The 16952-nt window shown below is 56.2% G+C and overlaps 4 protein-coding genes across 4 annotated transcripts; 2 read left to right on the forward strand and 2 right to left on the reverse strand.

The window, feature by feature from the left end:
* Positions 1–800: 800 nt before the first annotated feature.
* CCMA1212_006140 (uncharacterized protein) lies at positions 801–2484 on the reverse strand (the record flags this gene model as incomplete). The annotated part of the gene is made up of 2 exons (XM_073703379.1): positions 801–915; positions 1067–2484. 2 exons carry the CDS (start codon positions 2482–2484, stop codon positions 801–803), a joined length of 1533 nt encoding a protein of 510 aa, XP_073557809.1.
* Positions 2485–4840: 2356 nt separating this feature from the next.
* On the forward strand, positions 4841–6146 carry CCMA1212_006141 (Peroxisomal adenine nucleotide transporter 1; the record flags this gene model as incomplete). Its single annotated transcript, XM_073703380.1, has 4 exons — positions 4841–5012; positions 5078–5643; positions 5709–5946; positions 6008–6146. The coding sequence occupies exons 1-4, from the start codon at positions 4915–4917 to the stop codon at positions 6144–6146; spliced, it is 1041 nt and encodes a 346-aa protein (XP_073557808.1). The 5' UTR covers positions 4841–4914.
* Positions 6147–6358: 212 nt separating this feature from the next.
* CCMA1212_006142 (uncharacterized protein) lies at positions 6359–11786 on the reverse strand (the record flags this gene model as incomplete). The annotated part of the gene is made up of 5 exons (XM_073703381.1): positions 6359–8000; positions 8061–8374; positions 8436–8649; positions 8721–9043; positions 9516–11786. 5 exons carry the CDS (start codon positions 11784–11786, stop codon positions 6359–6361), a joined length of 4764 nt encoding a protein of 1587 aa, XP_073557807.1.
* A 506-nt stretch (positions 11787–12292) lies between these two features.
* Positions 12293–16415, forward strand: CCMA1212_006143 (uncharacterized protein; the record flags this gene model as incomplete). The annotated part of the gene is made up of 4 exons (XM_073703382.1): positions 12293–12332; positions 12412–12540; positions 12588–12646; positions 12708–16415. 4 exons carry the CDS (start codon positions 12293–12295, stop codon positions 16413–16415), a joined length of 3936 nt encoding a protein of 1311 aa, XP_073557806.1.
* Positions 16416–16952: the final 537 nt, after the last annotated feature.

The following is a 16952-nucleotide window of genomic DNA, read 5'->3' on the forward strand; positions in this document are numbered from 1 at the left end:
CGGGGGAGAGCCTCTGAGGATCGGCTCACTCTGATGCACCTGGATAGCTGCTGCCGTGCATGTTTAGAAGGAAAATTTGCTCAGTGGTGCTCTTGCCTCCTCTTGCACTTTTCTTTCTGAACGGACCTCTGTTAGGGCTATGGGGGAAGGGGCAGGTGCAGGCCCTCAAGGTTGGAAGTCGGCATGCTGCCATCTGGCGGCACTGCACTGCCGGTCCTGTCGCTCCTGCCGCACGGCTGGCATTGGAAAGGCTCGTCATCATATCCGCTCAACGGTAGTTCTATGCTCGCGTGATCGGCTGGGAGGCGATGACGAAAAGGTGCAGCAGCGCGACTGCCCCTTTCGATGAACGAATGATGCCTGCCAGCCGCAGTTTCCCTGAACATGAGAGACACCCAGGTACCTAGCAGGAGCTTCAGCTTCAGACTGGAGATGTTGATCACGAACTTCAAGTGGAAGAGAAGAGAAGATATCGGGAGAATACTTATACCTCCCAGCGGATTCAGAGATCGAATGCTTGTAGTCGATCGAATCGACAATTCATCGGAACCGGGTGTGCCATAGTCCGCAATTAATGTGATATTATCCCAGGACCGTCAATACTCATAAATACTACAAGACTCCATGCTTGCTTTCTTGTGACCCAAACTATAGGTATAACCAGCCCCATTCCTTTCCCGTATGCGCCAGTGATATCTCATGCAACGTATCTTTTTGAAAATCGTTTCAGTAACATCTGTCGGGTGAAATCTTTACTTGGATGGTGCCGTAAGTCGACATTCATCAAAGAGGCCTCGAGCCTAAACTTGCGCTCTCCTTCGACGGCCTCTGCTTGGGCCATCGGGCCGTTGTGCCAAGACATCCCTCAATAAGGGGTCGTCTTTACTCTTGTCCACGTGGTGGACTCGGACGTGTCTGCAGTGAATGAGTGGTCAATATCGGCCAATCTCTTGACGCCATATACTCCATGGTAGCTCCAGGCGCAGGACGAACAGGATGACAACCGCTCTGTCTCATGGCACGGTATCGGTGGTTGCGACGCGGAGCAGCGGTTCGGGAGGCTTACCTTTGTAAGTTGTCCGGCCGTGGGTATTTGTGTTCTCTGTCCGCACAGAAAGGACAGACGTATCCGGGAGAATCGTGGACCAAGCCATGCCGAATCATCTCATTCTTCCGCTTGAACCCCTTTCCGCCCTCAGCACGAGGGCATCCCGGCACGGGGCAGTAGTGTGGACGGGCTGAAGAATGCACATTAGCGTGAGAATTGAGGAGGTACTGGGTCTGGAACGGCGGAGCGGTACACCCCTCGAACGAGCAACTGTAGCTGCCGACCTGAGGGTGGGTGATGCCATCGATGCTCATGCGATCCGCTACGGACGCCACGGCAGCTGGCGAGGCAATGGTGTAGCCGGGCTGGAGGGCCTTGCTGGAGGCGTTGCTGTTTGCATACTCGACGGGGGAGCGATGCATGGAACCATTGGAAGCGAAGTTGTCAGGACTGGAGGCGGGAAGGGAGTTGGGAGATGGAAAGCTGCGCTGATACGACTCGCTAGGAGAGATTGGGTGCGACGCATGGCTGCCGGCTGATCTTGACGAGAAGCGCGGCGGGACACCTACGGTTGGAGATCGAGAGAACGTTCGCGCATCGCCGGTGTGACGCCTCGTGACGCCCGGCAGGTCTCGGTTGTCGCTGGGCGTCGGGATCTCGGTCGCGACATGATGATGGTTCCTATCGTTCAAGGTGTCGCCCAGCGTCGTTTGTATTGAGGGCAGGCTCGGCCCATTGGCGCCGTCGTGCTTGGGCGAGTCTAGCAAAGGGGGCAGCTCGCTGAAGCTTGGCGACAGCAAGGATCGCGATGCGCTGTCTGCCGTGCCGAGACGGCCGCCCAAGAGCGGTGGGGTTTTCACATGGCGATTGGGGCTAGACACGACGTCGTCATGAATGGAGAGCTGGTAGGTCGAGGCTGACAGATCAGCGCTGGGCTTATCCTCCCCGTGGAAGAGTCCGACGTCCCCGCCCGCGGCTAAGGCATCGGCGGCAACGGCCCGCAGACTATTGTGATGGCCCGTGGCAGCGGCAGCGGCAGTGACGACATGCGGCTGCTGGATGATGTCGGCGCCAGCCAAGGGGTTGGCGTTGGCGTCTCGCGACGGGCTCTTTTGCGGAGAGGCGTCTTCGTCGGAGAGCTCAAAGTTGTCGTCGCCGCCGGGCAATGCCAGCCGGCCAGCAGCCTGGGCTACGTCTTGGTGGCGGTGGCCGCCAAGGTAAGAGACGAGGACGGCATCACCACCCACGGGTAAGATCTTTGACCGATTAGACTTGGAGGATCCGTCGATGGGAGGAGGGCTGAAACTGACATGAGCGCGTGGTATTTCCGGAGGAGGGCTCTCTGTGATTTCGAGTTTGGGATGCACTGCTTTCATCTGAGGAGAGCCTGGTGAAGGAGCCTCATCTGGGTCATAGGGGACGGAATCTAGCTGCATCGAGCGTGCCTGGCATTGACCTTGGTTCGGGTGTTGTCGGTGCGGCGCCGTGTTCATACTTTGGTTGTCCAAGAAGTCATCGGTCAGCTCTCCATGGCACCCTTGGACATGCCGGGGGGGCTATGGTAACGCTGTGGTGTGGTCGACAGAGACGCTCTTTTTTTTTTCTGTTGCTGCTCGGGGAAGCTGAGCTGACGGCGTTGGAGCACACGAAGTCTGCCGCCCTCTCCTCTTCTCCCTCTCCTGCTCTCTATTCCGGCCTTTCTCCTTTCGTCTCCTCGTCTGCTCCTGTATCTCTTCCTCTCTTCCTCTTCCGCCGATTGAGTCCTGGAAAAGCCGCTTGGCTGGAACGACGCGCGTCCGAAGGCGGGCGGATTGAAGAGGGATCGCAACGGTCCTCTAAAGCGTCTCTACGGATCTTTTGTCCCTTGGATTCCTTCTAGCCTTTCCCACTTGCGTTGCGTTGGGAACCTGCCAACCCCCCCTGGCGAGCAGCTTATGCGCGTTTTGTTCTTTGCGCAGAGGCACGTGAACCTGGCCGGGTATCTCTTATTAGACACCAAGCTTGCCTCTTGGAGACCGGGCAGGTATTCAAAGCTACCTTATGGGGAGACTGCGGTTGGCAAAAACACGGCAAATTGGGGGCGCGAGGACGCCAAAAGAGCGGGAAGGGGACAATGCGGTGCAATAACCCGATATCAGACGGCCTTAATGACATGCGACCACGACACGCGGATGGGGTCTTCGCTCGAGCTGGATCGGTTCTTCAAGCAAAAGGCGAGCAGCGAGCTGTTACTGTAGATGGGCAAAGTCTCAGCCGAGAGCGTTGGATGATGGCGGGGGATGGGCAATTAGGCGGCAAGTGGGTGCTAGCGCATACCGGGAGAGCAGAGAGACGTGTGAGGTCGCATTCGAGCAGGGACGGACGGACGGATACCCGTGACGGTCGTCGTCTGTGATCGATGGCTGTGTGATGGGATTGCGAGACGGCGAGATGGCCCACGGTAGCAGCCCGTGAGCTTGTTCAAAGGAGATGGAACCTGATAGACGAGAGGCACAAGAAGGGGGTTGCTGTCAAAGTCAATTCGGAGCAAGCGTGTTGCTGGATGCAGTCAGAACAGCCAGAATTCAGGTAGCAGAGGCACGGTATTCGAGAGGAGGGGGTAAGAGCTTGTCGTACTTTGCAGACAGGACTGGACTGGGCAGCTGAGATGTGATTGACAGGACGGACAAGTCGATAAGCCGTGAGACCTGCTGCTGCTGCTGCTGCTGCTGCTGCGCCATTGGTGCTGGTGCTACTCGGGGCCCCAGCACGGCGTCGACAGCTACCAGTCAGGTACACAGGTTTTGACAGACTGGATTGGCGAGCTCGCCGTCAGCTCATGCCCGGGTATGCTAGTAGGTTAATACAGCAGAGGCGCGAGGGTACAGCCACGATGAGAGCCGTGCCGCATGAGACGACCAGGCCAAATCAGTCGTTAGTGCAAATCGACGCATCAAACGGCCGTGATAAGGTGTGGTGCCACGGTGCCCAGATGGAGCAGTAATCCATGTATGCAATAACGTTGACGATGCTGAGATCAGCTTCGGGGGCCTGATGTACAATGTATCTGTATCTGTACCTGTACCTGTCTGTGCCTGTATCGGTACTCGGGAGATGCTGGGGGGTCGTGGGTGTTACCCTGCTGGACGAGAGTGGACTTGAAGGTGTATGTATGTATGTTGCAAGGGAAGGCGTTAGAATCGATCGAAACTAAGGTACATGGAACAAGCGGCAGACGCGGCGAAATCACACAGGTGGGCTTTTGACGTGCTGTCAAAAGCAAGCCGGGGGGGCTTGATTGCTGCAACTTGAAGTAGCGTATACATAGACCATACATACAGTACATAGAGTACCTACCTACCTACTTACCTCTACGGAGCGTACTCCGTAAGAACCAGAAAAATGGCATACAACTAACTGCCAGGAGGAACTGATCCAGACCAAAGAATAACATGGATTCTATTCACCCAGAGTTCGACGTACATACTGTATGAGAGACCGAGCAGATTCGATCACAAACTGGCATTCCTCGTTAACCGTCTGCTGACCTCGGCTAGCAGCCACGGATCCACGCCGGCGCGGTTCCGCATCAAACGACTCCAGAAGATCCAGCAGCCGAGGTCAATCTAATCGTGGCATCCCGAACCGGAGTGACATAACCAAAAAGTTTCGACAACGACCATGGAGTAGAATCTGAGCTTCTGCAATCACTATCTTCCATCTCTCCAGATAACCAGTCTTACTGCTGGCTTGCTTCTGCTGCTCCTTGCCCATTGCTTGTCTAGCTTCGTTGTAAAACTGCGTCTTACCCAGCACTCTGCATTGCACGTGAAGGGCAGGGAATAAGCACATGCTGCTCCAAATCTAATACCGCCGCTCCTCCAACAATGGCTCAGTCCAAGCCTGCCATTTCTCCCTGGGGAGGCGCCGTCGCCGGCGCAACGGGAGCCGTCATCGCAAACGCCCTGGTATATCCTCTCGACATGTAAGTCCCCCTCGATAACTCTTTACCACGGGACCGCTGATTGACCGTGTGTTCGTTTGCGGCAGCGTAAAGACTCGCCTGCAAGTCCAGGTGCGCCCCTCCAGCGACAAGACCGAGACCGAGACCGAAGGCGGCGCGCAGCAGCAGCAGCACTACACCTCGACATGGAACGCCATCTCGCGCATCGTGGCCGAGGAGGGCATCCAGGGCCTCTACGCCGGCATGAACGGCTCCCTGGTGGGCGTCGCGTCCACCAACTTTGCCTACTTCTACTGGTACACCGTTGCGCGGACGCTCTACACAAAGTCCGCCGGCCCCTCCGCGGCGCCGCCCTCGACGGCGGTCGAGCTCTCGCTGGGCGCCGCCGCCGGCGCGCTGGCGCAGCTCTTCACGATCCCCGTCGCCGTCGTGACGACGCGCCAGCAGACCGCCTCCAAGGCGGATAGGAAGGGCCTCATCGCAACGGCTCAGGAGGTCGTCGAGGGGCCGGACGGCGTCAGTGGGCTTTGGAGGGGGCTCAAGGCCAGTCTTGTTCTTGTCGTGAACCCGGCGATCACATACGGCGCCTACGAGCGACTAAAGACCATCATCTTCCCTGGAAAGACGAAGCTGAAGCCCTGGGAGGCTTTCCGTAAGTCATTTTATATCCAGCCACGGCCCCTGGCCATCAAACTGTATCTAACGGCCTTTCTCCAGTCCTGGGTGCCATGTCCAAAGCTTTAGCAACGATAGCCACGCAGCCCCTGATTGTTGCCAAAGTCGGCTTGCAGTCGAAACCGCCTCCTGCACGAAACGGGAAGCCATTTGGCAGCTTCATCGAAGTGATGCGGTTCATCATCCAGCATGAAGGCGTTCGTGGCCTTTTCAAGGGGATGGGACCCCAGATCTTGAAAGGGCTGCTCGTCCAGGGCATCTTGATGATGACGAAGGAAAAGTAATGACCCCCCAGAGATTACCCTGTCCCGTGTCCCTAGTTTCTAACCTCCGTCGAATAGGGTCGAATTGCTATTTGTATTACTGTTGCGATATCTGAAATCAATCAGCTTGTCCAGAGCGCGGAGTGCCATTGCAGCATCATCAGCCGCAGATCTGGCGACTAATGCGGCAAAGATAACGCCCCTTGTGAAAAGCTAAGAAGGGGCGTTTGCACATGGGTAATCAATTTTGTATAAATAAACGCTGTCTTCAATTATGTGTCTAGGTAGATACGTACGTGTAGTGCATGTACATTCCCGGCTTGTCTTAAACGAACGAAAACGTATGCATCCAAGGTATCATCTCATCTTGTCGTGAAAGGGGCGTCACTGATCACGCTCAACCGCGTATCGAAATGGGACAAATCCAAATCATATGCTCCAGGCTTCCCAATCGCCAATCTGGATGGGAGAGTCGCTAAAGACATCTCCGCAAAGCTCCTGAATCGTCCGATGCTCCCGCAGACTCTCTATGACAAGGCATCTGGGCCCACGGCTCGTACTCGAGGGCTCAATGTCAAATTCAGTCGTTCGAATGATCGGTCCGGTGTCTCCCGAGCCCGCCTTTGACTCGGCTAGAATCCGTGGCTCCGAATCTGCACCCTCCAGCATCGATATCCGAATCATCACGGCCGGCGGGGAGCGGGTGTCGTGGGAAAAAGTCACTGGCGGAGGCGCCACACTTCGGACGGAAAGGAAAGCTCGAGTAACCCATGACGCGCTGATAGAGGCCCTCCAACGTTGGCCTTCTCCCCCTAAGGTAAGCGGTGGTAGGGGTGTTCGCAACTTCCCCGCCGTATCGGCCGGTATAGGCTCAAGAGTAATTGGCGTCATGGAGCCAATTCGTAACGTGAAATCGGCCATCTGCTGCGCTTCAAATGTCGAACAGACCAGGGTGTAATCTCCAACCTCCAGCATAGCGAGTTCAGCAATGGCACAGCCACGGCGATACTCCCCCGACGACACGACCAAGTCCTTCGCCTTGACGGTATGCGCACGTTTGCCCCGCGCCCAAATCAAGTCAACGTGAACATGAACATCGCGGTTGCCTGTAGCCAGCAAGATGGATATAGGAGTGGCGCGAGGGACCGACAGCTTGTACTGGGGGTTCAGAAAGTAAGTCGTGCACGACGAGTTTCCCCCAGCCGTCCGTCTGTTCCAGGCGCCGCGCTGTTCGGCAAAGTGCGTCATCTTCTCCTCAGCCTCTTTGACGTGGACCACGCCGTTTGAGAAAATGTAAAGCGAGAAGGTGTAGCTGGGTAAAGGTAAGGCCTGCTGGTCGATAACGACAGTGTATGTTTTGCCAGGTCGGCTCTCGATTCGTGCGAGCGTCTGTGGAGAGTCGACGTACGGCCCGCGGTATGTCGATCCGTCACCGAGCTGGACCCTTTGGCCTTGACGGTCAAAGACAAGAATACTCATGAAGCCAAGTTGGCTGGCCACAGCGGCCAAAGTATCAGATTTTTTGCGGGCAATGTCGAGCTCGGCATCTTTGAAGTGACGGCTCAGCAAGATCCAGATCGCTCCCCCTGTTGACGAGGTGATTGAAAACTGCGGGTTTCGCACCAACGACGCCGCAAAATCTGTTGTAGGGATCTCCCAAGCAAAATGACGCTCTTGGCGATGAGCGAACAGAGCCGGATTCCAGTTGAGGTACATGGACTCGAAATGCTGAGCTATATCTTCGATAGCCAGCCAGAGGCTATCTGCGGAGGGTGAATGACCATCGCCATCGCTTGCCTCAGATGACGAGGCCAGCTTGGTCCTGGCGGAACCGTGAACAGCTGACCAGCCCTGTCCCGTCCACGTCTGGCCGTCCGACCAAGGGTTCTTGACGAGGAACTTGCGTTTCGAGGGTTCCAGGTTCTGCACAGCATAATCATGCTCTCCTACGAGTCCCATGATATCCTCCTCTTCTGCAGAGACGTGGCCTGTGCCAAGCGTGATGACGACATCCCCCGTGTCGTAAGCTGTCTTGATCCTATTCCATGTCTCGTCCATGTCAAAGTCCTCCCTGTCTCGTACCATGTGAGTAGATGGCTCTCTCTACATGTCCAAAGGGGTGAGCCCATACCTTTGGAGGAATACTTGTTCAGGTATCCAGCCGGTGAGGACCCAGAGATCGGTCCCCGAGTTGCTGCCAGGAAAGTCATAGCCACCTCGTACTTTGAGGTAAGCCTTCTCGAGCAAAGCCGGCCATATCAAGCGAGGATTGTGTCGATTCGTGACAAAGAGAGCTCGATCGGTTCCCGAAGCGGGAAGCCTGTCGTCTATGGTGACTCGACGAGCACAACCGTTGAAGTTCAGCCGAAAGATATACTTGCCCGAAGGAGAGAGCTTGGGCTGTCCTCTTGCGTGGTCGAACGGGTGCATTATTTTCGAGAGGATCTTTGGCAGTGTGTTAATTCAACCGATTATTCCACCTTAGTACGATGCACGCTCGACCTACCGCATGTTTTCCGGTCCAGACCCTCGCGGCAGCAGCAAGACTAGCGACGACCGAACAGTCAGTGGTAATGTCTTGCGCCAAGTCGAAGCGCGTGCCTTGGGTCATGAGAATGTCATCTTGGCCAGCGGCGAAGGGGCCAAACAGCTCGTGTGGTCTTTGCCATGCCGAAAAGTTGGCCAGTTGCGTCTCAGAAAGCGGAAATTCGGTGTCGTCGCTAGTCCTCTCGTTAGACTCCGATAGCCCATAAACATCTCCATCTGCAAATGTAGGGTCGTAGAGGCTCACACAAATGGCGCTAGATCGGGCCCCAACTGGAACTGCGCGTCTGAAGGATCGTCACTCCAGGGGGGATAGTAGACTCCGTGGAGCCGTGAAGCGCCACGCAGAATATCGAGACCGTCTGTCGGTGGTGATGCCGGCGAGGCTGTCAGCTGCACCTTGAGCTGTTCGGCAAATGCGATGAGCTGCTTGCATCTGCGGCGAAATCGGGCTGCGTCGTCTTTGCCAATCCCCCTCTCCGCAGCAGCTCGCATGTACAGTTCGGCCGCTTGTATGGCATAGTCCAAGGCTTTTTGGCCGGTCGATGTTGCGAGCAGAGACTCAACGTCCTGGAAGGGAGTCCATCGTCAGCGAACAACTCGACTCTTGTTGATTTGGTAGTGCTGGAACGGAGTATACCTTTGCCCTCCTCTCCATGCCTCAATGAAGTGGCATCATGACATCAATCACGAAGCCCGCTGATCAGTAGCAGTGACAACAAGCAGGGCAGAGAGGACAAGGCTCGGGTGGGTTTGTGAGAGCATGCACCTAGCGCATATGGCTGCTACCTCGCACCATTAGTGTCCTGTAGGCAGGCGCGGTATGCAAATGAGAAGTATATGCAGATCCAAAGCTGAAGTGAAGGCCCGTTGATGATACTGTACAAGTACGAGGCTACAAAATAGAGGCGCATCAGCTCAAGCGCTCAGCGCCCCATATTACCTTAGACGGCCCATGACTAATACCGCTCAGGACACGACAAAGCATCAGTTGGGGATTTGGTATTGCTACACAAATGGCTGTCTGTGTCCTATTCTAAACCAGCTCGTCTATCTCGTCTCTGAAATCTGCGTGAAGCTGAGATAAAATGTAGAAAGGCTTCATGGCCTTTGGCCGTCGCGCTGAGCTCTTGGAGAGCTCCAAACATCCAAGCGTGGTCTCGCAGCTAGTATCGGCACTGCTGATTGCAAATCTGCCTCGTCGCAAGCTCGCCATTCTCTTGTGCCTCTTCTCTAAAGCAAAGGCTCCTACTTCTCGCCTTGTACGATACAAGACGATCCGGCCCGAGTCTCTCCTCTCGGAGATTAAGCTCACTTCGTCACTCTTCTCCGAGCAAGTCTCGTCTTCCGCCCAGCTAGGCTTCGCAGATGTGATCATTATGCCTTCATCTCGGCCAGTCCTTTGCTTGGGGCTGGGCAGCACCCATTCGCTGATTCCCTCTTCCCATCGCCATCCCGAGAAGATGGTGCTGAACTTTGCATTGCTCGGTGTGGCGCCAGACAGACTCTCCGCAAAGCTTAGGTCACGGAGATCCTCGGTTTTCTGAGCAAGCATAAAGGCAACATCTTTCTGGAGCCCGTGGCCGAACCACTCGGGCAGCTTCCGACGATCCAGGTTCGAACAGACGTCGCAGAGTATTTCCTGACTGGAGGCTGCGCTGCTGCGCCGGCGACATTGAATGACGGCACACAGGAGGATGATTGTCTGTTGGTATTGGACGCCCTTGTTGGCAGCCGCGTCGATTTTATGAGCCATGGTTTCGAACTCTTCTGAAACTCGTCTTTTGAAACCTGGACTCGCCAGATCGGAGTGGGCCACCGCGAGGTAGCGCGCAAAGACGAGCAGAAAGGAGGCGGTGTCCGGGGGGCTTTTACGGCTCTTATACCGTGCAATAAGTGAGATGCTGCATTCAAGCACAAAGACCAACCGTCTCCACGCCCCCTTTCTTTGCTCCCGCTCCCCAAGAATGATTTGCGCCTCCAATGTTAACGCTGCGACTGCCAACCCAGCCGCAACGCGGATAAGAGTCTGTTCAATAGCACAGCAGTCACTGGCTTTGGGTCGGTTGCCCCGAGCGAGGGCCCATATAGCGATACACATAAATTCCACAGCGTGTGGCTTCGCGTTTCCAGAGGTTAAGCCTTCGAGGCTGGAGATCCAGAAACCAGAGAAAGCTCGTGTGGATATACAGGATGAAGAGAGAAGTCCCTTGTTGATTAAGCCAGAAACACACTCAAAGATGGGGCCAGGTATCTTCTTTCCTTTCAGTGAATTCAACAGCACCCACAGCGTTGACAGTTCCCTGCTCTCGCCGAGGTGAGTAGTCCTAGATCGGAGCTCGGTAGTTCGGCGTCTGCTGATGGAGGCCACCAGCTGAGCAGCCTCCTGACTGCCGTTCAGATGAACGCAGAGCCGCACGAGGAGGTTGTAGAAGTCTGATCGGAAGAGTCCATCAGAGACGGCGTTGGATAGCAGATGTATAGCCTGAGCACGAACCACCAGCCGTAACGGGCGCCATCCAAGACTAGGCGAGCCCAGAGCTTCCAGTTGGTCAAACAGATCCGAAGCTGCATCAGAGATGCCCCATATCGACTCGACTCCGCCATCTTTCAGCTGTTGCCGATCCCATGCATCTATATCCGCGATGCACTCCGGGATCTTGCGCAAGCACATGGCAAGTAATGACTTGCCGCGAGCATGCTTTCCTTGGAGGCCCGTGGAGTGTAATAATCGGTTCAACCAGTGGAATATTGCTTCGTAGTTGCGATATACCCCGCTAGGAACATGTCGACGGATGCAATTCAGCTCATCAACCAGCTCAAGCGGGACAGACTCCAGTAAATCGTGCTCTATATCGATGTTCGTCGCCGGCGTATCGATTTGGTCTCGGATCTTGCGCCACACGGGCGTACGGAAGTCGATTGGTTCGGATGTCGGAGACAGGCTTCCCAGCTTCATGGCTCCCAGGGTACGGACTGGCCGCGGAGGAGTTGTCACCGAGCTGTCCGGCGCCGGAGCTGCTCTCTTCGTCCTCTGGCCGTACGTGCAGCGGACGCGCTTCACCGTCGAATCTGGGCCATTATCCGAAGCTCTTTTGGATCCGGTCGGCAGCGTTGGATGATCATCGGACATCAGCCGTCGAAGACTAGCCAAGCGAGACTGAAGCTGGCGAAGCAGGCGTTGGCATCGGGCGGCGGTCCATGGCTGTGAGCTGTCCAGTTCCGTGCCTCGCGGGCCTGAGGATGATCGCGACTTGGTGCCAGGGCGTTGAGATAAAGGCACAGCTTGCGCCGCTTGCGCCGACGGATCCATAAAATAAAACAACAAGCAGCCGATCTCCAAAAAAGAACAAGATAATAATAGCTACCAAATAGGAAAGAAAGAAAACGACAACGAAACAATGTTTTATCGCAGCATCTTCGGCGTGTCGTGCATCAGTGACGCTTCGCAGCAAGAGGATAAGAAGCACAAAGCCCTCTGTTTACTCTGTTCCCTTTTCGCTCTAGAGCCGAGCCGGGCCAATGCGAGGGTCCATCACTTGTGGGGTACCAGCCCAAGCAGCCGCACGCCTGTGAAAATCATAGCCGAAGAATGTACTGCCCATGTACCCCGCAGCTCCGAATTGCCGGACCGTTGCCAAATTTTTTTCTTTTTTTGTGCCGGCCGTCCTGGACTGACTGACTCTTTTGCAAACCAATTCCTCCGGACGTCCCAGTCATTCCCGTTCAATTCTTAAATGACTGGTTTCTCTCTTCTCTCTCGAGTACCTCGTCGTTAACCGTGCCCGCTTTCTCGACTGCCCTCCCCCTTGTATGACAATGGCGGCCGAAGCACAAGCAGCTGCGTCTCCCTCTCCAGGTAAAGAGGCCCCGAGTATTACAGATTACAGGGTCTTGTCGACAAACCAACTGACGATGCACTGGTCACATCCCTGTAGCTCATGCTGTCGACGAGACTCCCGACAACGCCATGGCTGCTCCCGAGAAGGCCGTGACCGAAGGGGAGGCCGAGGCCGAGGCAGATGTCGATGCTGCAGCTGAAGGTATAGGTTCTCTGCTGTCGAGGTGTGCGTTGGGTTGTACTTGTCTCTGACATTGAGATGCTGCTATATAGCTATCTTGAACCTCACGATCGTCCTTCCCGATCCCAAGGCCGAAAAGCTGCATATCATGGTGGGCACTGGACCGCTTTGGTTTATCTGCTGCTTGCATTTCCTATTGACACGGCTTGTAGGTATCGTCTCAGGAACAAGTTCACGAGGTTCGACAGTCCATCATCGACCTGCCGGCGGCCTTCCAGTATACGTGCTTCCACCTCGAGTTCCAAGGCCAGAAGATCAATGACTACATCCCCTTGGCCGAGATCCCGGACCTCGGCACCGAGCCGGAATTTCACTTGGTGCCGGACCCGTACACCGAGAAGGAGGCCCGTATCCATCTGGTCAGGATTCGGGAGCTCATCGGCGCCGCGGGCAACCGCTCCGATGCCGCACATGGCATCCTGCCCGGGCTGTCGCTGTACGAGTCCGTGACCAAGAAGCTGTCGGCTGAAACCGAGGGCAGCGAGGATCAGCCCCTTGCCAAGGACTATGACTTCCAAGCTACTCCTTCGATTACCGGCCTTGTCCCTGAGCCCCTTGAGCCGGCGCCCAAGACAGTGAAGATGTTGGCTCTCTCATCGTGGAACCCTCCGCCATGCCATCTGCAGCAGCGCGGGCACCTGCTCTACATTGTCGTTACCACCAACGAAGGGGAGCAGTTCCAGGTCACGGCGCACGTGTCTGGCTTCTTCGTCAACAGATCCTCCAACGCCAAGTTCGACCCCTTCCCGCGTCCTGCTCCCAAGGGGCAGTCGTCCCACTCCCTGCTGAAGCTCATTGAGCTGCTCTCGCCCTCCTTCTCCAGCTCCTTCGAGAGTCTTCAGGAATACAACAGCAAAAGGGACCCGCTGGCTACGTTCCAGATCACTAACGCGATCCCCAACTCACCCTGGGCTGTGCCGCCCCCTACTTCGGCTCTTTGCACACACACTCCCGACGTCACAAGGCCCCAAGAAACCTATCTCCTTGCGGGCGTAGACAACACAGACACCTTGCGCGATTGGAACGAGGAGTTCCAGTCGGCCAAGGAGCTGCCGAAAGAGAGCGTACAAGACCGAGTCTTCCGTGAGCGCCTGACATCGAAGCTCTTCGCAGACTACAACGACGCTGCCGTCAAGGGCGCGGTGTTGATCGCCCACGGAGACATTGCGCCGCTCAACCCAACAGAGACCAGGGATGCGCAGATCTTCGTCTACAACAACATCTTCTACTCTTTTGGAGCTGACGGCGTCGGCACCTTTACCTCCGAAGGCGGCGACGAGGCCGCGCGAGTTGCTACAGGAAAGGATGTCGCCGGCGTGCAGCTGGTCAACCAGCTGGACATTGACGGCCTCTTCACGCCCGCCACTGTGGTTGTTGACTACTTGGGCAAGCGTATTGTCGGCCAGAGCATTGTTCCCGGCATCTTCAAGCAGCGCGAGCCCGGTGAGCATCAGATCGACTATGGCGCGGTGGATGGAAAGGACGTTGTTGCGATTGACGATCGATTCACTGCTCCCTTCTCTCAACTCTCCAAGGCTCTTAAGGTGAAGCCGCATCCTGTCTGGGACAAGGATGGCAAGAGGTTCGATCTCGAGGCAAGCGTGGAAACGAAGGGTCTGATGGGCACAGACGGACGCAGATACGTCCTCGACCTCTACCGCATCACGCCTTTCGATATTGCTTGGCGGGAAGAGACCTCGGCTGCAGATGAACAGGCGGGAGCGGCCGAGTATCCTCACAGGATGACGGTGCTGCGACCGGAGTTGGTGGAGTCTTTCGGCCGTTACCGGATGAAGCAGTGGATCGACGCCGAGCTGGCTCGCCGTGCCCAGCCCAAGTCAGGAGACGCTCCGGCCGAGACCTCCGCCGAGGCCAACGAGGAGGCTTCCAAAGAGGAAGCCAAGGACGACGCCAAGGACGAAGCCAAGGACGAAGCCAAGGACGAGAAGACTGAGGTTGAGCAGACTGAGGCCGAGAAGACTGAGGCCGAGAAGACTGAGGCCGAGAAGACTGAGGTCGAGAAGACGGAGGCTGCCGAGGCCGAGAAGTCTCAGCCCAACCTCTCCGACTTCAAGTTTGCCCTCAACCCCGATTCATTCAGCGGCCAGGTCCCTATCACAGACGAGGAAAAGGCGGAGCTCGAAGCCGATGAGCAAGAGGTCAGGGCGGCAGGAGAATACCTGCGCGACCGTGTGATTCCCGAGTTCCTGCGCGAGCTCATCGATTCCGACATCAGCTTCCCCATGGACGGCCAGTCTCTCGGCCGCATCCTGCACAAGCGGGGTATCAACATCAGGTACCTCGGAAAGATTACCACGCTCGCCACCAACGATCGACTTCGCTGCCTGCGGGAGATTTGCATCCAGGACATGGTTGCTCGTGCGTTCAAGCACGTTGCCGCCAACTACCTTCGGTCTCTCCCCATGCCATTTGCGCCTTCTTGCCTGTCTCATCTCTTGAACTGCCTGCTGGGCCATCGGTTCAACTCGAAGCCCACGGCAGATGTTGACCAGACCTTCCGGGAGCTGTATCCAGAGGCCGATCTCTCTTTCGAGACCGTCACACCCGAGAGTCTCCGAGAGCAGATCGAGCAGCAGGTCTTGAAACGCTTCCGTTACCAGCTTGGCGCGGAGTGGTTCAACGAGGTCCGTCCCGTGCAGCTGCTCCGTGACATCTGCATCAGGGTGGGCGTCCAGGTCGTGGCCAAGGACTATGCTTTCGAGAATGGTGCCGCTGCCGCTGCAGCTGCTCCTGCCAGCGCTGCCCAGCCAGAGCAGGTGAATGGCCAGGCGAACAGCGAGACCAAGAGCAAGAAGAAGAAGAAGGCGGCAAGGGAGAGCTCACCCACAACTCCCCCTGTATCCGCGCCTCCCACCACCTTCACTCCCGACGATGTGATCAACGTTGTGCCGGTGGTCAAGCATTCGTGCCCTCGAAGCTCGCTTGCGGAAGAGGCGCTCGAGGCTGGACGAATCTCTATCCTCCAGAACCAGAAGAAGCTCGGACAGGAGCTGTTGCTGGAATCCCTCTCCCTCCACGAGCAGATCTACGGCATCCTCCACCCAGAGGTCGCAAAGGTCTACAACAGCCTCTCGATGCTGTACTATCAGCTGGATGATAAGGAGGTGGCCGTTGAGTTGGCTCGAAAGGCCATTATCGTTTCCGAGCGCACGGGCGGTGTCGACTCGGCCGAGACGCTACTCAACTACCTGAACCTCAGTCTCTTCCTGCATCAGATTGGTGACAGCAAGTCGGCCCTGGGCTACTCCATCCACGCGCTCAAGCTGTGGAAGATCATCTACGGACCCGGGCACCCCGACTCCATCACGACCCTCAACAACGCGGCTGTGATGCTGCAGGGTGTCAAGGCTTACCACGAGTCCCGCCTCTGGTTCGAGGAGTCCCTGCGCGTGTGCGACTCGGTGTTTGGCAGGCAGTCCATCAACTCCGCCACTCTGCTGTTCCAGCTGGCGCAGGCCCTCGCGCTCGACCACGACTCCAAGGCGGCCGTCAACAGAATGCGTGAATCATACAACATCTTCCTTGCCGAGCTGGGCCCGGAGGACAAGAACACCAAAGAGGCCGAGAACTGGCTGGAGCAGCTGACCCAGAACGCCGTTTCGATTGCCAAGCACGCCAAAGATGTGCAGGCCAGGCGCCTGCGTTCAGGCATCCGGTTCCCTGTGGCAACAGCCGCGCAGGCCGCAGGTGCGGCACCGCAGCGTGGAGCAGCGTCTCAGATCGACTCCCGCAGCATTGACGAGCTCCTCAAGTTCATCGAGGGCACCGACGCGTCCAAGACGGGGTCGAAGAAGCGACCCGGGCGCGGAAACCCCAAGAGGCGAGGAGCCGCCAAATAAACGCTCCCAATGAGCGGAGCAGGTATACAATCCGGAAATTTTCGATGAAACTCGATGTGATTTATGTATCTGACGAGACGTCCATGATCTTTTCATGATGGGTCCAGGGGAAAATGGCTTTTCTCAAGACGAAAAGTGACGGTGGCTGAGTCAAGTTTTTCCTTCCCATGAATGTATTATATAGTTGTTCAGGAGCATCAAAAAAGGAAGCGGAAAAAAGAAAGGGCCAAAATGTACATCTACCACCATATATAGGTTGGCTTCCAATCAGTTGGAAGCGGACGATGAAAGAATACCTCACTCATTCACGCACATACAATCATTGGTCTCGTAGCACCTAAACAAGCCGCCTTATCGCCCCCCTGAAGTGCCGACAATTGATGTGGTGGTCACGGATATCAAATAAATGAGTAGTGCTTAGCAACAGAAGAATGAGAAAACAAGACAAGAAACTCAATTCGTCAGAAGTTGGCCGCCTATGAACCAGGTATCACACACACGCCCTTGACCCTTACCTTGCCTCGCCAGCCATAACAC

The sequence above is a fragment of the Trichoderma ghanense genome (genome assembly GCF_004382785.1).
Source record: "Trichoderma ghanense strain CCMA-1212 chromosome Unknown scaffold_7, whole genome shotgun sequence".
NCBI lineage: Eukaryota > Fungi > Ascomycota > Sordariomycetes > Hypocreales > Hypocreaceae > Trichoderma > Trichoderma ghanense.